This window comes from Theobroma cacao, chromosome 9, assembly GCF_000208745.1.
Source record: "Theobroma cacao cultivar B97-61/B2 chromosome 9, Criollo_cocoa_genome_V2, whole genome shotgun sequence".
NCBI lineage: Eukaryota > Viridiplantae > Streptophyta > Magnoliopsida > Malvales > Malvaceae > Theobroma > Theobroma cacao.
The window spans coordinates 6,550,449-6,572,090 of record NC_030858.1 but is presented as its reverse complement, the minus strand read 5'-3'; the positions used below and the strand labels follow the sequence as shown (position 1 = coordinate 6,572,090).

Sequence of the window (21,642 nt, the reverse complement as noted above, 5' to 3'; positions counted from 1 at the left end):
TCTCATTGCAGACGTTAAAGAAAGGTTGAAAGTCTGAATAGCTCAAAATTTATTGATCACAAACTTCTAGGAAAGGAAGGAACTGAGCGAATAGTTGGTCAATTCTACTTTGAATGAGAACAGACTGTTACCCGTTCGATACGTTTTTACACTAAAAACATATAACAAACCAAAATTAGAGTCACTATCTTTCTTTTCCCATTTACGGTTTTCTGATCCCATTTCCTCTCCTTCCTCTGTTTTCTTGCCTTCATTTCAGCTGTCAAGATCTTAAACAATATGCAACAAGGATTGTTCGACTTTGGAATAGTTGCACCATGTCAAAATTGTGATCAGAAGGGCGCTTTAATCGTTTCATTACCTTAATACAGAGCTAAAAGGTCACTTAGCTTTTAAAAACATAAAAATTGTTGGATAAATAATTTATACATTAATAGTACAAAATTTCGTTTACTTATAATTCTAACTTTACACTTTAAAAATATTTATATTTGTATATAATTATTATTTTGAAAACAACTCAAAATATAAGTAATCACATGCGAAATATGTGTCAACAAATGCCGATAATCATTAAATATTTATAACAAATAGTGGGATAATCAAGCAATGTAATTTTACTTTTTACTATTTGTTTTTATTAGTTTCTACTAACTATTTACTGGAAAGAAATGTAACTAATACCAAAAAAAAAGAAATTGGTTAGCTTAGAACACAATACAACTTGATCCTAGGACTCAAAAGTCCCAAGTTTAATCTAAATTCAGTTCATAATTCTCAATTGCTCTATCCAAAAAACCAAGAAAGCTAATCGAAAAATATAGATATGTACAAAAGTATGAAGCAAAGGACATAGAACTTGTCACTCTATTATATCAAGAGGAAACTTTATCCTCAAAAAGAGCCTCAATCTCTTCCAGGGTTTTACCTTTTGTTTCAGGCAAGAAAATGAAGAAGAAAATGGTCGCCACTGTCATAGTCCCAGCAAGAATGAAGAAAACTCCAGCAAAGGTAATCTTGTGTGCAATGGTTAGGAAGGTCATGGACACAACTCCACTCACCACCCTGTTCACTGACACTGCAATGCTGCTGCCTTGTGCTCGGTACTTCATCGGAAAAATCTCAGAAGAATACACCCATGTAATGGGGCCAAGCCCAATGGAAAAGAAGGAAAGATCAGCACAAACTGCAATTATACTCAAAACAATTGCCCAGGTTGGCTTAATGTCATTCTCTCCCAGAAATTTTGATCCCAAGCCTAACCCTACCAACGAAACAACCATCCCAATAGTTCCTATCATTAGGAGTGGTCGCCTTCCAAACCGGTCTAAGAAAAGAGCAGAAACCAGAACAAAGAATGTCTTGCTAAGTCCCATGATTACTGTAATTCCAAAAAGCTTTTTCTTGTTGTGGATTCCAGCGGCCTTGAACACTTCGGGACTGTAATAAACAACAGCATCGTTGCCTGAGGCCTGCATGAAAAAGTTGATGGCAATGGCTGCAACAAGAATTCTACGAAGGGGACGAGACGGTCTTAACAACAACTCCTTCCAAACACCTTTCCCACTAAAGTGGCTTGAATTTTCACAACCCAAGTTTGAAGCTGCCCTTTTCATTTCTTCAAGTCTTAATTCAGCTTCCTCCTCTGTGTCTGAAGTTTTTCCTAGAATCTTATTTGCTTCGTCGTACCGCCCTTTCATGACAAGCCACCTAGGAGACTCTGGCATCAGCACGACACCAAAACCAATGGCAATTGCTGGAAATCCTGCTAACCCAAGCATTATTCTCCAATTTATATGATCTGGAAGACTAGCTAAGAAATAGTTAGATAGGTAACCAATCAGAATTCCTATAGTTATGAAAAGCTCAGGAAGTGATGAGAGAAATCCTCGGCTTGTAGCCGGAGAAAGCTCCGTAGTGTAAACTGGACCTATCATGAGGGAGTAACCGACGCCAATACCAGCAATCACTCTCCCAGCCATCAAGAATGCAAAAGATGGTGCTAACCCCATTAGAATTGCACCTATGAAAAATGTTGCTGCTGCTAACACTATGGTATAACGTCGACCAATCCAATCAGATGTCTTCCCAGCAAGCAGTGAGCCAATCAATGAACATACATTCAATGAACCAACCAGGATCTCTACTTCAATTGTAGAAATGTGGATGTATTCCTTGATGTAAATGATTGCGCCGCTCATCACACCAATATCTGAACGTATATTAGGAATCATCAGTAAAGGGTAAGTTGAGCTACAAATGATTCAAACAATGGAACAAATACACTCACCATATCCGAGTAGAACTGAAGTTGTGGAAGCCAGCAGAGCAGCTGCAAAGGCATATTTGTTGAGACGAGACTTTCTAGGTCCAGGGACTTCATTGGATGAATTGTTTTCCAGGGGAGCCATAGCAGAATTGTTTTCCAAGGGAGCCATAGCAGAATCTGGGAGATGACAGTAGTCGGAGTGTTTCTGTACATTGCTAAATGCCATGTAAATGAGCCATGTTTTTCTTGGCAGTGCTTTCTCCCGACTAGTTCTTTAATTCTTGTTCTTTTTACTTGGCCATGCTGAAGATTCTGAGGTATGGATCTGGAATGAAAAGTATTTTTGACCTGATGAATCTGATCTAAAATATATTAAATACTTATATCATACAAAAAAACATGAAGCGACATTATCATCTGTTTAGTTGAGATATTAGAACTCTTCTTAAGATATCAGAATTCTCCAACAGAAACAGGAGCTTGCGACTTTCACTCATGTTCTGCCAAGTGCCAGGGAGGTGGCAAATCGGGTGGCCAGTAAAGCCAAAAGACTGTTGTTGCTCTCTTGGTTGGGCTTCGTGTCCCCCTTGGACTTGTCTATGCTAATCTCTAGTCATTGTCTTCCCTCTTTGTGATTTGGTTGAGCTGTTTAGGCCCTCTGTGAGTTCTATTTGAATGCTGAAATTAAGTTGCAATCTTATCCAACTTCTTAACAAAACCTTTTGTATCTCCAATTTTTACTCTTTCTTTTTTGGCTCCAATGAAAACTCTTATCTCCTTTATATAATAGTACATTATTTTTTGCAGTTACATTTTATTAGATATCAATCTTTTCCTTCGCAATTATTTAACCACACAATAGGCAATAATAGCCTGTCTCACTAATTCTTTTTTTCTCAAATCTCATTTGCAAAAATTAACAGGGTGACGATTTTATTATTTTTTAATGCATGTTTAATTATTATTTATACAAAACATTTTATAAAAATCAAACCTAGTTATAATAATAAGACTAGAAAGGTAGCAAGTTCAACTGCAATTGGCAATAAGGCTGATTTTCTACATAATAATGCTAGAAAGGCAAGTAGGCAACAATATTGGTTTACTTATAATTTGGAGAAATTCCAAAGCGGAGTATTAAACGGTGCCGTTTGAAAGGTGGGAACGGACAATAAGGTACCTTTCACTACACTTTCCAGATTAAAATCTTTGAACAAAAACGCTGACATTTGGCAGACGGATAACTTAAACCAGTGAAAATTTCCTCAGACACTCTCTCGTCACGCCGGGGCAAAACGTAACGTGGCTTATGCACTGAACGTGTTCGAGGAAAATTCTGCAAGAAAATTAAATCACTAAAAAGGTTTGGAATAAAGAATGATCCCAAAGCCATTGCGCGTCTTGAGCAGAGGCGCTGCTATAATTTTTGGAGGAGTTCTGACTCTCAATCTTGCTGCTACTGTTGCTGTTGGTGCACTTCGTTCTGTAGCTGAAAATAAACGGGTAATAAGACATAATATCTTCCAGGACCATCTCTTTTCCTGTTTTCTTTTCTCTTTTGATGTTGGGTGAGAATGAACCCTTTTTTTTTTTCATTTTGCTTTCTGGGTTTTGTAGAAAAAGTTTGCCTTGCCTTGTGGAGTTTGTAAGGGGAAAGGATTTTACGTATGCAAGCTGTGCAATGGAAATGCTACGATAAAGTGGTCACCTTTGTATGACCCTATTCATATTAACCCTTGTGTTTGCCCTACTTGTGATGGTAACAGGTTAGTCCTCTTTTTTTTTCTTTCCCATTAAAAGTTTTTCTTCTTGGAGAGTCTTTTCTGTTGGTTTTGATAGTTTTTCTCATGGGATTATTACAGGGTGCAGCGCTGCCTAAACTGCATTGGGAAAGGTTATAGTTGACTACTTGACTTGTGAGAGTCGCAATTCTGGTTACTTCATATTTCTGTATTCCATTTTGTCAAATATTTATTTTCTGCTATGTATTGGGGCCTTGTTCATGCTAGTTGATTATTTGTGTATATACTAATTACACTTTTTTCATTACATGATTTCATTCTGCCTTGTAGTTGGCTGTTTCAATTAAATACTAAATAATTATCTTCCTGTAATTGTTTCGAAGTTTGGGTGCTTAAATATGGATCACTTTGCAGGATTCTAATTCAGGACATAGACAATGTGGCTAGGTTTATGTAAGTTGAAACCGCATAAGCTATTCCTGAAATACTTTGCACATAATGATCATGGACAGGACTCAGGATATTGCTGATGAAACTTCTAAGAGGGCATAGTTCATTTGCAATTGGTCAAGCAATGTTGTTCTGTCTTCTTCACATTTAATAAAGTATAAAAGCTCTATATAGCTTACAGCTTTATGGACTAACAAAGCAAAATTCAAACTTTATATATCTTACGAGTTTACTTAATGGCCCTCAGACATCATTCTAATTAGTTCTTTGTGTGTGTGTGTGTGTGTGGTGATGGTGTGGGGAGGGGGGTTAGTGGTGGAGGTCATTTTGTTGTATCCGGTAGACAAAATTGCTGTTAGCACATGGATAAGGAGAGTCTATCCTTGAGAATCAATGAGCCCAAGTATTTGTTTCATATGTGTCTGTCTCTAACCCAAAAGTCCAAGAAGGTTTATCTGTTCCATCTTGGTTTTGTACTCCTCTAGTCCTTTAGGTGAAAAAGAACTCTGCTAGTGCTTGTCCTAACCTCTTACAGAGTGTTTTGGTTGCAATTTCTTGCACACCAACCAAATTTCCCTTGTTGTATGCATTAGTCATTCACACTATTCTAAATCAGATGTTATGCAAACATGAAGATATCTAACCATAAATGAGAAAAGGCTTCTGAATCATGCAAATTTAGAAAACCTTGAGTTTCAGGTCTCATCATGAGCTGAAAATAAACTGCAATAAGAGCACACCTTCTTCTTTAGACGTTTGGCAATCAAAGAGGCAAGAATTCATCTTACAATGTAATAAAATGTATCCAATCTCTATAAAACATGATTTTTAATTAAAAAAAAATGTCCAATCTCTTTTAGGTTGGCTATCATCTATAACAGAGCTTTGTGTTAACTGAAAAGAAATGAACTTAGGCATTTAGTCCTTCTACTTCATATTTTTTTTCATGTATGGATGATCAATATTCATAAATCCAGATTACTGCTTTTTTTTGTCTTCAACAAAAGTTCTAGTTAGAATTAATGAAATGAACTGGTGCTACCTGATGTAGCTGTTAATGGTAAAAGCTAGAAAATTGCAACAGAATTACAAGTTCAGCAAGCTGCAGTAATGACCCTAGTTTGTGCAGATGCTTCTATTGACTAAATAGTCATCCTTGATCTTGAAAGCCACTGCATCTGCTTTAGATGTTTGGGAAGATAATATTATTTACAGCATCAATTCAGAAATCCTATTTTCAGGAAGGGAAGAGGGTTGATGCTGGGATTTCCAAAGTTTTTCTGCAAAAAAAAAGAAGAAAATTTCTGGATCACTTTCTTGTTCGCAAAACTGGCAAATCTGATCAATAGGTCCTTCAAATGGAGTTCTTTTCTTGGTGAATTTGTTGTAAGAAGAATTTCAGTCCATATCCAGAAAGCATTCTATAGGTTTTACCAGTGGAGCAAAGGACATTTTTGCGAGTATATGATGGCAAAGACAGTGGCAGTCAATTCTCAAATGAAAGAAAGTACATATGGTACATATGCCACTTGACCAGTAGTCTATTGCAATAATATTTGGCCAGTTGAAATAACTTGTGCCATAACTTCAGCTCAGTTCAAGTGGTAAAGAGTGTAAGTTTTTGGTAAAGCTTTTTGATTTTAGATTTGAAACATGGTGCTTGATTTTTGCATCACCAAAAAAAAAAAGAAAAAAAGAGTAAGATTTGCCATAGAGAAATGCTATTCTGGTTAATTACAAATTGTTCATGGAAATAAAAAAAGTGCTAGAAAGTTCTAAATCTGGGTGTTGCTGTTTAAAAGGCAAGAGTCAAGGTCAGTGTTCAAATAGTGACAGATAACTCATTGGATCAACTCTTACCACAACTTGTTCTATGTTAGAGGAATAATGACTAAGATGATAATGGGAGGTGATGGTGCCAAAACTTTGGTATAGAATTGGACATCTTAAAAGTCTTGGAACCTAACTCAACCCAAAACCTGTAGAGATTATATTGGTAGAAACCAACTCTGATGAGTCTACATCAATGCCTAAGTTAATAGTATTGGGTTATAAGAGAAATAAACAATGACAAGTTGAGAACATACTTTATCTGATGGGAATAAAGTTAAGATATCATAATGCTATTTATCAGAGGTATAATGATGGAAATATGCGGCAAATCCAAACCATTCATTATATTGTTTCACCTATAAGCAGCCAACTAAGCAAAATATATGGCCACCATTGAACAATTCGTTTGATTTCCATTTGAAAAGAGAAAAGTTGGCATATGTTTTGGTATCCGATGTGCTTTACTACTGTAAAAATGGTGTAAACTCACATTGCTGGGATTCTGCTACTCAATTTCCAACCATATTCAATATCTTTGTCAGAAATTTAACTCCAAACCCAATAGAATTGGAAGGAAAATGGGTGGATTATTCTTAAAACCAAACATGAAGGGAGCCATAATTTTGAACAGTAGTTATGTGATAAAACCTAATAATTTCTAGTTCAAATTAATGTTTACATTGGCATGCATTCTCATACCTTACAGGTGCTTCCAGTGTTGATTAAATAGTTTGTTTCCCAATTTGCCATTTTTGTTATATATTTAACGAATCAAATTTGACCAAATAATTATGGAATATCTTTTAAAAGAATTCAAATTCATACGCATAAAAAAAATCTTTTGATATTCAAAGTGCTTTTGCTGTAAAATTGTGTGAATTCAATTTGGCAAGATGCTCCTATACTCCATTTTCAATCATATTCAATGGTGGGGAAGTTTTGCTTTCTCAAGCATCTTATTCAGAATATCAGTATATAACTCCAAACCAATTAAAGTCGAAAAAAAAAATGAAGGTAAAGATATTCTCATAATATACTATAGATGGTTGATTGAGTTTTTAAATTTCATAAGTAGAATTTAAGATATTATTATATATATTTTTATTTATTATATTCATTTATTAAAATAGTAAAAGTTATCTTAATAAAAGATATATGCAACCCTATAATATATAAAATAATAATTTAAAAAATTAAAAAATAAGAAAGAAATGTCGGTTAAATTTTTATTCTTCTAACTATTTAAAAAAAAAAAAAGGAAAAGGGAAAAGGCAAGTTCATTCCTGGCTGGTTTCAACAATCACGTAGGGCAGGCTCCATTATATTATGCTTGCGGCCCATCATCCCATACTCTGTGTGATCAACCTATTTCGGGCCCAAACAATAACAATCTAAGACGGATGATCATCCTTCCGGGATTACGTGGCGCCAATTCGATGGTTGTATGACGTGGATCCTGTCTACACCTGAGAACACCCAATCCTGGAAGCTCAGCTTGTCAACCTTTTGTCACCGAAGGGGATCGAAAAGGAGTAATTCCTTTCTGTTGATTCCAGGTGAAATCTTAGTGGTCCACGTAAATGGGAGGAAAGGTCAAAATGGGGAATGTCGGAATATGACAAAACTTGATGGCGACGTTTACGATATTACAAGGTTGAGATGCTATCTTACGCCTTGATGTAACGTGTCAGTCTGGACAGTGCACATCCGGATGAACATGGTGTAATTCTATTAAATTCACGAAGGAAATAAGGGAATTATTCATGTTCCACAGAATCAGAACATATGCCTGACCTCGTTCTTGCATTAATCTCAATTGTTTCATCTTTTAAAAGTTGTTAGTATAAAATTTGGACCGACATTAACTCTGACTCCTAGAAAAAAGAAAGGTAAACTATAAATATATTATTATCACGTATTAAGTGAAAATTTTTCTGCCATACCTAACTGGTTTGTTCATTTTGATTCCTTGGGTAGTTTAAACTTCAAAGTCTTTCTCTCGTGTCCTCCATTAATAACAACCTCATTTTACAAAAAGATTCTTGTTTGGTCAGGAGATATGGATTTCAACGATAAATCAAAAGTAGACAAGAGAACATTTCCTTGTTAAAAACAAATATAAAAATCTATATTGAATAAATACAAAAGTATTTAAGAATTTTGAGATGAGTAGCCCTTAGGGTGTTTTTTTGTGAACCAAAATCCCTTTGGCTTGTTAGTAGGCAAAGTCTTCAAGGTGAATTTTAAATTGTTAAATTATATAATTAATTATTATTTTAAAAATATATATAGATTTAATCTATACATAATAATTTATAAAATTAAATTTTTTACTTTTTTAATTTATTAATTTCAATTCAAATCTTAACACCTTTAGTATGCTGACATAACATTTTTATCGAACTGACATAAACTTAAAAGAGAGAACATGCCACTTTTTTTTGTTAATGTGGCATTGACAATATATGTGCTGACATGACATTAATCATATCGAGTGGCATTGATTGGACCGACAACAAATTTATGGTAAGGTAACATTTACTAAAGTGGTGAAAATACTAATGTGATCATTGTTGACATGGAGAAAATGCTGAATATTTGTAAAGAGATTAATTGTACAAATACTAACAATTTTATAAAGTATAAAAATTAATTGTATAATTTAACAATTTCAAAACCCCATTCTCTAAAATTTCAAACCGCAGGAACTCTTCTCTCAAAATTTGACTTGACCCTATTGACTATTAATCCCCGTTAATCGATTTAGACCCTCAACTGCAATAGACCCTCGTACTCTTCTCCATTTTCCTTCACTTCCTCGACGGCCAAACACGAGTTAAAATTATCCAAATACAAATTGTCATCACGTTTCCTCACTCTCCATTCATCTCTTACTTACTAAAGATTATCCATAAATTGGCGGTAAGGCCTGGCGGTGGCAACAAGAAAGCAAGTCAGCAGTGAGAAGCTGCAAGCAAAGACATGATTAAATAAGCAGAGAGTTAAGTGAGCAATGAAGATCTGAAAATAGAAAAGGAAAAATGAAGATAAAACCAAAGAAAAAAAAAGGGTGATGGATGCATGGTCATCATGGAAGAGGGAAGGACATTTTTTTACCGTATGTAGTTCATATGACGTGGCATTAAGCTTAACAGGCTGGTCAATGATGCTAGTAGTCAATGGGGTGGAGTGAATTTTTTGGAACCAGAGAACAGGTTTGTGTACTTTGAGAATTTGGGGAGGGTTTTTTTTGGAATTTACCCAAGTTTATTTTGTTAAAGAATCATCAAACTTAAGCTACAAAGGAAAGAAATCATAGGAAAGAAAGGGGTTAGAAGGGCATTGTTGTATATTTAATAAATCTTAGGGCCAAATCCCAAAAAAGAACCAAACATTAAATTTAGTACCTTACGCGAATAACAAATTTATCCAAGAATCTCTCTCCACATCCTAACAACAATATATAACCTGAGAATGATGGCAAACCTGTAAATTCCACCCAACCTGAAGGGCGAAGCCACAAACACTCAACTATAAATCACTCAAACTGATGCAGACACAAGTACACTTGAAAGAAAAAAAAAGGAAAAAATAAAATAAAACTCAGAGCAAAGTCCAAGAAAATACTAACACTTTTTCTTTCTGCAACAACTTACATAGCCCATCTCTCTTTTTTCCTTTTTGTATACATGAAAGAGTCTTCTCCTTCTCGTCTTCGCAAGAACTGCTCAAACCCACCAAGAAAACTCAAGCTTGTTTGCAGTTTCAATGGCGCATTCCACCCCAGACCTCCTTCTGGAAAGCTTCGTTATACTGGTGGCGAGACTCGTATTATATCCGTTGATAGAAACATTGGGTTCTTGAAACTTCGGGCAAAGATTGTGGATCTTTGTCCAAACGTAATGTCTTTTTGGTTGAAGTACCAGGTGGCTGTAGCTTACGTGGATGTGCACAGGGGTTTGGTCGTGATAGAATCGAATGAGGATGTCAAGTGCATGGTGGAAGAGTACGAGAAGCTGGAGTTGTACGGTAAGAGAGCAAGGCTTTGGGTTTTTGTTTGTAGTAATGGGCTTGAAGGGCATTTTTATAAGGGTCAGGTTGATGATAAAGTGACAAAGAATGTGGGGAATGGTGGTAATGGTTTAAGGTACGGTGATGATTCTTTAAGAAAAATGGTTTTGAAACAGCAGTTATTGGCTAAACAGACGGGTAGAATTGGTGGAATTCAGGGTGTTTCGGTTTTCGATGTTAATGAGAGTGGAAAGGGATTAGCATCTTGTGGTAAGAATCAAAAGTTTGATTACCCACTTCCCGATTTAGGGTCTGAGGAACGAAGAGTTTTTCTGAGTGAAGAAGACCCATGTGGAAAAAACTTGTTAGATTGTGAAATGAGAAATTTGAGGTCTCAGATGTGTCCATTGAAACCTAGGGATGGAAATCTGCGTGTGGAAAATAATTGTTCAATGCAATTTCTGCCAGGGCAATCAAGTGGTGTTCTATGTAATGGACTTGGGATTTCAGGTCAGCCTGATGCAGCGTCACAGGGTTTAAAGCCACCAAATAATTCTGGTGTGATTTCAATGTGTAATGGTTTTGATGCTAAGCATGATTTATGGAACAGTGAGCAAGGGTCATTGAGTAATTTTAATACAGAGAACATCATGCCATGGGCTGCTAATTCTAATCCAGTGAACACTCATCTGGAACCAGTATATTACAACAATCCATGGGCTGAAAGTCCCTATAGTATAAAAGCTAGAGAGGCAGCGTGGGGTTTTCAGAATGTGCTCCGGAACCATAAGTTCAGCAAGAATAGTATCAGTAATCAGGGGACGTATCCATACTATTTCCAGAATCATAGGAACAACCTATTGGGGTTAAGGTACCATCGAATTGTTAAACTGGATGGAAGGCTTTCAAGTGGGAAATTCTATCTTGGGCCAAAACCAAATTCCAACATCTCAAAGCAAGGGCATTTTTTGAGGTCATGCTGCTCAAGTTTGTGGAAGCCTTCGCCTGGTCTTCCTGAGCATGCCTCATTAGAGGTGGCAAGCATGATGAATCCTGGTTTTAGTGATCCTGATTTTCGATATGAATATTCAAATCCCAAGGCATGTCATTTAGCTTATTACAGTGCATGGGCTAGCATAGGTAGTCAATTTCTATTTACCAATAATGATAGTAATGGTCCAACTCCTGGTATAAAAATGATGCATGCCAAACAATATCTCATGGTTGGACAGAATCATGGGCTTGAAGTTCCCTATCGGACTCCCTTTGAGAATTGCCATGCAGCACCCATATTTTGTGAACCAATTCACTGCAATCTTCAGAGCAGCCGATCCGCTGCTGATTCACAAGATGTCAGTACAAACTCTGCCTTGTCAAATGATATGGGCTATAGCAATGGAAAAGAATTCGTGTGCAATACCCAGTTGTCTGATGCAGAAGCATGTAAGAATGTAAAAAGCAACTATAAGGATGGCGATGGCACTCATAATTTGCAAGGTGAAGTTGCATCTTCAGTTGATCTTTTGTGTAACCTTTCATTGTCATTATCCAAAGGAGTGCAACCTCGTGCCCATTCTTCTCATGGTAGCAACAATGTTTCTGACGCCTTGATCACGCCTCAATCAAAGCCTTTAGATCTCATGGATGAAGTGCAGATCGACAAAGGCCCTCAAGTTGATCAATCAAGTGGAAACGGATCTAATCCTTCACCCAAGAACATGGATGGATTGGAAAAGGATCACATCCAAGTAGAAGCAATGCAACATGACCTTCTATCTGATTTAAAAATTGATGAAAAGGTATTACATAATGATCCTTTTTCTCTATTACTGCACAATTTATGATTAAGGAAGAAAATAATTTGTGATAGTTCCTTGGCCTTGGTTACGTACATTCTCACTCTCTTTTTCCCCAATTAAAATTTTTCAGAAAGAAGCTAACGAAGGTAGAAAATGCTTTAAGGTGATTGGAAGAATCTCAAGTGGCATGACTGCATTTTTTACTCATCTTGCTACTAGAGAGCTTCAGGTATTCTGTCAAACATGCATAGTTTCTCTTTCTTTTACCACTCTGGAGGTGAAAATAATATAAAGATAATGTATTTCTATCTTGCTCTGCAGACTATTAAGAGTTCAGACTTGGAATACATAAAAGAACTTGGTGCGGGTGCATATGGAACTGTCTTCTATGGAAAATGGAAGGGGTCTGATGTTGCAATTAAGAGGTTAAAGCCAAGTTGCTTCTCCGAAGGTTCAGTGGAGGAGGAGCGATTGGAAAATATCCATAAGACATTTCTACAGTACTGCTTTTGTGCAACTTTCTCCGATTGGTCATCTCTAATGTTTATGTGATCATCTGATAGAGTTATTTCTGCAGTACTGTTCTTCTGAAACTTGATCATTTCCAATGATTATTCATCTTTTCAAAGAATTTGATCCTGATTTGATATCTCTGATTAATTTAATATGTCATAAATCCAGTAATTACAAATACAGATTTCTTGTTATTGCTCTTGAATTACAGTATTGTGCTAACCTATGTGACTTAGGAAGCATTCTTGACTATAGTAAAGATTTTGCATGTGTCATGTGTGTGCTGGACACACTTGGTTATAAATATCAGAGTCGCCCTTGCCCATTGATTTGTTTAGAACTGATGGTCCGCTCACAAGTTTTTCCTGTCAAGCTAGAAATCTTCAACTCATATTCCTTTCACTGTAATTAGTTAGTATAGCTGATGTTTTTGGTTTTGGAAACATAAGAGAAATAGATAAAGGGATGAAACTTTTTGTTTGATTTTAATCAGGTTGCTGACTTCTGGAGGGAAGCATATATTCTAGGTCAGCTTCACCATCCAAATATAGTGGCATTCTATGGTGTAGTTACAGATGGCCCTTTGACGAGTTTGGCTACTGTGGTAGAGTACATGGTGAATGGCTCCCTGAAACAAGTTCTGAGAAGAAAAGATCGGTATGGCATTTTACAATCTTATTTCAAATATAAAATTGAAAAGAATATATCTTATTTGCCTCTCTTATCCAAAGTATCTTGGATTCTTTGCAGAAGCACGTAGATTGATTTCTTGTTCATGCTACCCCTATTATTTTTTCTCTATGAATTGATGTAGCATATACTTCACATTATAGCTCTAAATGGCTTCCTAGTATTGACTATATTCATGCCTATTAGAATTTGGCAGAAAACTAGAGACCCCTAAAACGGGTTCATTTAGCAGTAGTATTATATTCAATAAGGAGAATGGCAAATTTTCAGATTAACATCACATGGTAGTGGATTTGCAAACCTCATATCATATTTTTGGTTGTTGAAATCTCTTTTTGATACCTGCCATTTGAGTAGCATCAATTGAAGTTTGTCTTATGCAGCAAGTATTTGCATTTGCTTTCTCTAAATTACATGTTGTCTGATTTGCAGCACTATTGATCGCCGAAGGAGGTTAATAATAGCCATGGATGCAGCCTTTGGGATGGAATATCTACATGAGAAGAACATTGTTCATTTTGATTTAAAATCTCATAACTTCCTTGTTAATATGCGTGATCCTCACCAACCAATGTGCAAGGTAGCTACAGTTCTTCCATTTGGGTAACAATTATTTGCTAGCCTTTAATCAGTTAAAATGTCACTGTTTCACTTGAACAAATTTTAAATTTCCTCCTTTCTCAATCAGATTGGTGATCTAGGCTTATCAAAAATTAAACAGAAGACACTCATCTCTGGTGGAGTTCGAGGAACTATACCATGGATGGCACCAGAGCTTCTGAACACAAAGAACAACATGGTAACAGAGAAGGTATGATAGTTAACAAATTGATTATCTTTTACACTAGTCTTCAATAATGTAATGGATGTCCTGAATACTTATCTATGCTTGAATGCAGGTTGATGTGTACTCATTTGGAATAGTCATGTGGGAACTCTTAACCGGAGAGGAACCTTACGCTGATTTGCACTCAGAGGAAGTATTAGGTACAATTTAACTAGACTATCCTATTAGCCAGATAAATTTATATTTACTGGCACTAATTAATCAATACTACTCAAGACTTTCTCTGAATGCATATCTAGTGAGCAAGTTTGGTATTTACGATAGTCCTGGTCATCACATTCTATTTGTTGCAATGCCTCTCTTTCATTCCCTTTTCTGTAGTTTTTAATGGGTGTCTCCTTATTGTACTTTCTCCTTCCATTTCATAGTCTTGATCCCCAGAGCTTTCCCTTTTTATTCATTTTCTTCGACATCTGTTATATGTTCAGAAATTCACATAGAAGAGCAGGATGTAAGTGTTGTTTGGTATTTCTTTTTTAAATCAATTCTGTCAAGTAGCTTGTATTGTTTTGCTGTATTCATCCGGTTTTGGTTTCTCAAGGATAAGTTGAGTGTGGAGTCAAAGAAAGCTGCTATATCTTCATGGTTTATACTAATGGCTATTAGGATATTATTGTTACTTGAAGTACTTCATTTTTTTTTTTGACACACACGCTTATCACATTGTTTATGTTGTATTCAGCTGGTATAATCAAGGTCACTCTTCGACCTAAAATCCCTAGCTGGTGTGACCCAGCATGGAGATCATTGATGGAGAGGTTCTGGTCAACTGATCTTGACTCAAGGCCTGTCTTCTCAGAGATCGCCAAAGAGTTGCATACCATGTCAGCAGCCATGAAAATTTAGTGATTACAGCAAGGCTGAGCCACAGGGCAAACCATTGGTGTTTTGCTCTTTATGGTAAATAGGTTAGAGTTGCCAAGAACATGGCAGAGTGAGATGCGATTAGTTTGCCGTCCACTGTCATGTCTAGCGTGATGATAACCCTTTCTGTAGGGATTTTCGAGCCAGGTGAAATCTATTTTTGCAGTCACCGGCGTGTTAACATAGCAAGTGTATGTACTAGCTGAGTTTAGAAAGTAGAGCTTCTCTATTTCAGATTGAATGGTAACCTTTTAACTAAGGAACAGGGCAAGGCCTTAGATAGCTTGCAATATTTTTTTTTTGTCAAGGCTAGAGATGGCAATGCACTGTTTACAGAGGCCAGGTTGTTGAGCTATTTTCTCCTAGTGGCTCAAGGATTTTGTTTTCATCCCCTTTTTCTTGTATTCATCGTGATTTTCTTGAAGTGTTTCCTTAATAATAGTTTGATGTCGAAATAGAAGTGCAATCTGTATGTTGTGTTTCTTGAGGTGGATAAATCCTGATGGTATGAAGTTCATTGCAATCTTGATTCAAGGTTCCTTTTAACAAGGAATTCTGAAATGATAACGTGGCATGTGGCATACATTTATGGTACTTAGAAACTTTATGGAAAGGAAATCTACTTAATATTGTTCATTCTTATGCCAATTTATGTTTGATGTATTATCATTGTTAATACTTTCATCAGGACGTGCCAAATTATGGCGCATAAGTTAACCTCAATCATACATCTTTTTACAACTGTCAGTGGATTTTGCTGGTTTAGTCTAATATAAATTTTTCTTTAAGAACTTTCAATTAGACTTTCAACCGGTAAATCTTAGTTTAAATGACACAGAAAATATTATGAAATTTTAAAGTTTTAATCATAGTTCTATGTTGATCTGTTAGTGTTCAAAATAAACAGCCCGTTCTAAAAGTGTGAACACGACATTAACAAGTAAATGTGAAATGTTTAAAATATCATTTTTCTTTCTCTACTCTTTTTCATTATTTTCTTTTCTCTTAGGTCGGCCGACAATGCTCCTTGACAATGAACGGCCACTTTGTGATCAGAATTGGTCGTGGAATGACAGATTCAATCATATCCCTCCAAGAAAGCACAAGTCTCGCGCTCACCAGATTCGAAGCAATTTGGTATGATCTGATGCTCTCCGGTCAAATTCGACCGTGGGGTGGTTGGTTAGAAAAGAGTAGAGTAGAGAGAATTTTTTTTTTGAATAAGAGAGAAAAAAATTTAAAAAATAAAAAATTATAATTTACATAGTGTGATAATTTTTAAAATTAATAAAAAATAAAATTTTTTGAAAAATATTATCATGTAATTAAACTAACGAAAACATTAACAATTAATTAATATTAGACTCAGAGGCGGAGGGAGAGAGGGGCTAGTAGGGGCCCCGTCCCCCCAAACTTCTAAAAATTTATAATTTTATCATTATTTTGTTTAAAAATTTTATAATTTTATTGTTATTTTTTTAACATTTCATCTCCTCAAATATTGAATTTTTTACTTTTACTTTTCTAAATTTGAAATCTTGACTTCATCAATGGTTGAACTTATGTATGTAAGGAAATATATTTTTTTAAAACGAATTGTCTATTTCAAATATTAATAGACTATTGTAAAACTATGACCAAAATTTAAAGAGTATTTTACCTCACCTTTAAGAACTTTCAATTGAACTTCTCTTTTGCATTTTCGTGTAAATGACATAGAAAATAAATGACATAATTACGTGAATCATGGTCCAAATGACATAGAAAATAAATGTCAAAGTTTTAGACTTAAGTACGTTTAACCCATTTTTGTGTGTTTTTTGTTTATTTGTTTGTTAATTTCTTTTCTTCCCTTTTTTTTTCCTTGGCTCCATTGAACAGCGAGGACCTGTCCGGTTCTCCTTGGTTACACCAACGAGTTAAGAACAAGCCCCACGCGCGGCATCAATATATCGTAAAAATGCTAATTATACTTTCTAAATTTTATTAATAAAAAAATGATAAGAAAAAAATAATACATCCCTAATTCAACAGGTCTGCAAAATTCTTACACAAATGTTAAGCGCAGGAGCCGCCAGCGAGTGAACAGCTGTGCCCACAAAACCTCAGCTTAAAGGTTAGTGGTAAATAAGAAAAGAAGGTCAATAAACTGAAAAAGAGAAGAAAAATCTTTTTTCCTTTTAGAATTTGAACTGAATAGTGACCTTCAATAGACGCCAAGAGCGCGCGTGCTGGTAAGTCATCCTCCGTCCATTCCGAAACGGCGCCGACTTAAAAATTAATCATTCAAATTTCGAAAATAAAAAATTAGCGAACCCAGGGTATCCACGTCAGCTTCCTCCCATTATGCAAGATGCCCCTAGCTTTTCTCCAACACATTAGTATTATTATTATTTTTATTTTCTCTTTCGAGCTCAAACAAGAAAGAGACTCGAAAGAGCCCTAGAAAAGGCTGCCTCTTCTCTTTCCTCTTCATTTCTCCCCTCTTTGAAATCCCTACGTGCCAAACTTAATCTGTTTGTATGTTTTTAAGAAAAAATTTCGATTTCGTTTAAAGGATCTTAGCCCCCAATTCAAATCGGAAGTCACTTTGTTTTTTCTATCGAAGCCTCGAAGTTGAAGTTGCTGGTAATTACCTAATTCGAAAATTCTCTTAATTTTCGTTTCTTTTCGCGTTTCGAAGGCTCAGATTTCATCTGGATCTTATCGATTCCAATCCTTTTCTTCCTGGATCGGGTTCTTAACAGTTTCTGATTCTATTCAGTTCGTTTGCGCTTATTTATTTAATTTTTGGAAGACTTTTTTTTAGGGGCGGGGGGAGGGGCTGAGGATTCTGAGCTTAAATTTTTGGTGTATTTGAAATTAGTTTAATTTGTTAATGTTGGAACTCAAAGAAATTTTATCCATTAGGTTATTACTGCCTCCAGTATTGTTGTCTTTTTTTTTTAATTTCGATTTATCTCCCCCTTGAATTAAACTTATAATCTGTTTGCATATGGAATTAATTTGGTGCTGGAAAATGAGCCCAGAAGAGTTGAATTGAGGACCTTATACTATGAAATGTGAAGTTAAGCGTTTCAATGTTCACTGCTATTGTTGTTAGTTATAATTGAAATGTTCTTAAAGTTGAGTTTCAGTGTTGAGAATTGATCAATTCTGTATGCCGGTCTGATCTTGTTTGGCTGAAAAAATATAGATATGTGAGAAGATATAATGGTGGATACTTTGGCAATTTGGGTTTATGCTGGCACTTGCTTTGTTCATGGATTTTTTATCCTGTTCTGGTTGTTTCAAAGAAGTGTGGTTTTATGTAAGGAAGGAGAGCAATTATGCGTGCTAGTATGAGACAGTAGTTTGACCCAAAGAAGCAAAGATGGAAAACAGCATTAGGTTTTCAAAGTGAGTTCTATAGCTATAATTGCAGGAGAGAACTATCTGCTAAATTTTGTAAGAAGGCCTTGTGAATTTGTAATAAGATGCTCTCATAGTGTCTTGATTTAGCTTAAGATATGGTGCCAGATGAGGCTAAAATAAGCAGGTTGGCGGGGGGTGTGCTGCAAATGAATTGATGTGGTTTAGATTTTAGGCTATTTTGAGTTGTTTACATCCTGTAGGATTTTTCTTGAACCAACCTAATGATGTGTGTCTGGTTGAAATTTTGGGAATTTGTCCATGGTTTAGGAGTTCTTCTCAAGTTTTATGGAGGACTAATATTGGTATTGATCTATCATTTCTATGAAAGAATGATATTGATGTTGGAGAGCAAATTAGATTATGTTCACCATAATCTTGCGTTGAAGCAGTACTTAAATAAGTATGCCATTGATGCAATGCAGATGACTTCTTTACCTTCGCCCAACAGCATTGCCATTGTCTTAAATATGGGTGCTTCCTTCTGTTGCTTATGCCACTGGCAGCCATTGATGGTTTTCATCTTTGTTATAGGTCCCAGTTCTCGCAACGTTAGCCTTGTAAGGATGATGCCATGGGAGTGGTCTCTATTCTAAAAACAAATGGTGGACTAATCCCTAGATTGCCTGGAATCTCTGCCACAATGTTACCTAACAAAATTGTTTCTCATTTATAGATCTGTTGAATGTTAACTACTTGGCCCTTAGAATCTGTTTTATGTGACATCAATCTGCTATTGCTAGAGCTTATCTGATTTCGTGCAAATTCACTTTTAAATATAAAATATCTTCCATCTTTTTCCCCCTTGATCATCTACGTGATATTTGTGAAGTTTTGATTTTTCCATATTCATACATTATATCTGTACTTTTGGGTTTCTGTTTGTTCTTTTATTATAGTTGTAAGCTTGGCTCATTTCATCTTTTGCTGAATGTTATCCTTTGTATGTAAAAACAAATGTTGATCTTATGTTTTGTATTTTCAATCATTCAGTTTCTGCCTTTTCCAAGGTCCAGTCATTTAGCATTACGGTTGGTACATTAGAGATTTCATCATGCCAAAGGAGAGAAGAGATCGATCCGTGTCTTTTGATAGGTATAGGAGATCTCCCTTTTCATGTAGCACCAGCTGTAGTCGCCGATGTTCGCCAAAACTCCCTTCAGAAACTGAGGAGAATCTAAAGGAATGGGAAGAAGCCAGGTGCCCTGTCTGCATGGAGCATCCTCACAATGCAATTCTCCTCATATGTTCTTCCCATGAGAAGGGCTGCCATCCATACATGTGCGATACAAGTTATCGCCACTCTAACTGTTTTGATCAGTTTCGCAAGTCATTTGCAGATAGCTCAGCAACAACACCACAAGATCCTCAACAAGAAGGAGCCCAACTTGCAACCACAAACTTATCACCAGCTCCAGCTGCAACTGCAACTTCAGACTCAACTGTCACTGATTTGCAGGAAGAAAGAAGTGAGGAAGTTTCTGCAAGAAGTGAGGAAGGGCCCTCCACCCCATCAACTGTCTCATGTGAGAATCAGGTTCTGTCAAAACTAGTGTGCCCTCTATGTCGTGGTGAGATAAAAGATTGGGTTGTTGTAGAGCCTGCCCGTCATTTCATGAATGCCAAATCTAGAAGCTGTTCCTCTGAGACATGTAATTTTACTGGTGCCTATAAAGACCTGAGGAAGCATGCAAGGCTTGAGCACCCTTCTGTGCGTCCAACAGAGGCGGACCCTGAGCGACAGCGAAATTGGAGGAGGTTGGAGCGCCAGAGAGATCTTGGGGACTTGCTCAGCACACTTCAATCTTCATTTGGGGAGGAGAGGGCTGATGACAGCAATTCGCCAATTGATGATGGAAGTTTGCTCACTGTATTTTTCCTTTTTCGAGTGTTTCGACCAGGGTCTAGTCCTAGGAGCAGCAGCTGGTCTGGCACCTCAAGGGCGGGAGCTCATATGAGTATTAGGAGGACATCTACCAGACATTGGGGGGAAAGCTATGATGGGGACACTGGATCAACCAGAGACGAGGACAATGAGTCTTCAGATGGTGGTTCATTTCCTTGGAGGCTCCGTGTAAGGCGATGGACAACTCCTGACAATCAACCATAACTGTAATTGTATCTTTAAAGGGATCTGTTTATTGTTTGAATGTGAAAGTTTAAATCGTAAGTGTTACCCTTATTAATCTTCATCTCGGACTTGTTTTGCTTTGTTCCTTTTGGTATGGCTGATAAGATTATAAGAATATATCTGAACTGACTTTGTTTTTTGTGTTTCAGATAGGACGGAGAGGATTTGATGTGTATTGGTAGAGCGTCTGTATCTGTTCCGCATAGCGTGGAACAAATTTGGTCCGAGTTGTTGGATGGTATTAAATGAGTGAAGTAAAATCTTAATGTATCTGGGAACTTAAATCAATCAGTATTACTTTTTCTTGCGCAGCAATTTCATATTCTGTCTTTTGTGGCTGCAATAATCTCAAGGTTTTCCTTTGAACCGTTGAGGGATAGTTGTTTCTTCTGGTTCTTTTGAGAACTGGGATGATGTTCAGGGCATGTTTGGTCGGGGAGAATTATTTTTATTCTTGAAAGGAAGTTATATTTAGTTCAATGAAATGGTTATTTTTCAGAATAATTATTTTAAGAGAAGTTTAAATAGTCATTATCAAGGTTTTTTTTTGTAATGATTATTTCAAATTGTTGAGAATAAAAAAAAAGTTGATTAGATTAAATATATTTTTTATAATTTAAAAAATTATTTTATAAAAAATATTAAATCTATTTTTTTCTTTCTCGTCCTCATTCCTTTAAGATATAAAATTTTTTAGTTCATTTAAAAAATATATATATATTTAAATATTATTTACCTATAACAAATATTATAAAGGAGAATTTTTTTAATACTTAAAAATAAAGTGTTTTTGTAAATAAATTTTAGATAATTTTAATTGTTTTTAGTCACAAGAATAGATTTTTAGATAAAAATATCTTTAATGAGTCATCTTCGTAGAAGCACACTCTTAAACAGGCGAAAAATGAGAAAATAAATATGTAAAGAATTTGTGAATATTTAGTTTTGTGCAAAATATTTTTTTTTTCGTGAAATTTGTGTAAAACAAAATAATATTGTATGAGATAGTTTTTCAGAAATTTTGAATATGACATTTAGATAATAGGAGAATAGTGATATTAAATCGAACGAGGAATCGGTCG

General features: G+C 35.8%; 5 protein-coding genes across 7 annotated transcripts; 4 read left to right on the top strand and 1 right to left on the bottom strand.

Moving 5' to 3' along the window:
* On the bottom strand, positions 876 to 2,462 carry LOC18588713 (polyol transporter 5). Its single transcript, XM_007013300.2, has 2 exons — positions 2,291 to 2,462; positions 876 to 2,212 (listed from the first exon to the last, which is right to left on the bottom strand). Exons 1-2 carry the CDS (start codon positions 2,436 to 2,438, stop codon positions 876 to 878), a joined length of 1,485 nt encoding a protein of 494 aa, XP_007013362.2. The 5' UTR covers positions 2,439 to 2,462.
* Positions 3,450 to 5,929, top strand: LOC18588712. 3 transcript variants are annotated; one of them, XM_018127034.1, is made up of 4 exons: positions 3,450 to 3,772; positions 3,887 to 4,035; positions 4,132 to 4,185; positions 5,688 to 5,929. In XM_018127034.1, exons 1-3 carry the CDS (start codon positions 3,647 to 3,649, stop codon positions 4,172 to 4,174), a joined length of 318 nt encoding a protein of 105 aa, XP_017982523.1. In that variant the 5' UTR covers positions 3,450 to 3,646; the 3' UTR covers positions 4,175 to 4,185; positions 5,688 to 5,929. The 3 variants fall into 3 exon arrangements, with proteins under 3 accessions (XP_017982523.1, XP_017982522.1, XP_017982521.1); XM_018127033.1 differs by lacking the exon at positions 5,688 to 5,929 and adding an exon at positions 4,426 to 4,714; XM_018127032.1 differs by lacking the exon at positions 5,688 to 5,929 and having other exon boundaries at positions 3,455 to 3,772; positions 4,132 to 4,383.
* Positions 9,984 to 12,723, top strand: LOC108663213. Its single transcript, XM_018126788.1, has 3 exons — positions 9,984 to 12,104; positions 12,235 to 12,333; positions 12,426 to 12,723. The coding sequence occupies exons 1-3, from the start codon at positions 9,984 to 9,986 to the stop codon at positions 12,654 to 12,656; spliced, it is 2,451 nt and encodes an 816-aa protein (XP_017982277.1). The 3' UTR covers positions 12,657 to 12,723.
* On the top strand, positions 13,087 to 15,505 carry LOC18588711 (serine/threonine-protein kinase STY8; the record flags this gene model as incomplete). Its single annotated transcript, XM_018126755.1, has 5 exons — positions 13,087 to 13,274; positions 13,740 to 13,887; positions 13,996 to 14,118; positions 14,207 to 14,294; positions 14,837 to 15,505. Coding segments are annotated over 5 exons (711 nt in total), but the record flags the coding sequence as incomplete, so codon positions are not given.
* Positions 17,411 to 21,064, top strand: LOC18588710. Its single transcript, XM_007013294.2, has 3 exons — positions 17,411 to 17,646; positions 19,423 to 20,595; positions 20,710 to 21,064. The coding sequence occupies exon 2, from the start codon at positions 19,484 to 19,486 to the stop codon at positions 20,537 to 20,539; it is 1,056 nt and encodes a 351-aa protein (XP_007013356.1). The 5' UTR covers positions 17,411 to 17,646; positions 19,423 to 19,483; the 3' UTR covers positions 20,540 to 20,595; positions 20,710 to 21,064.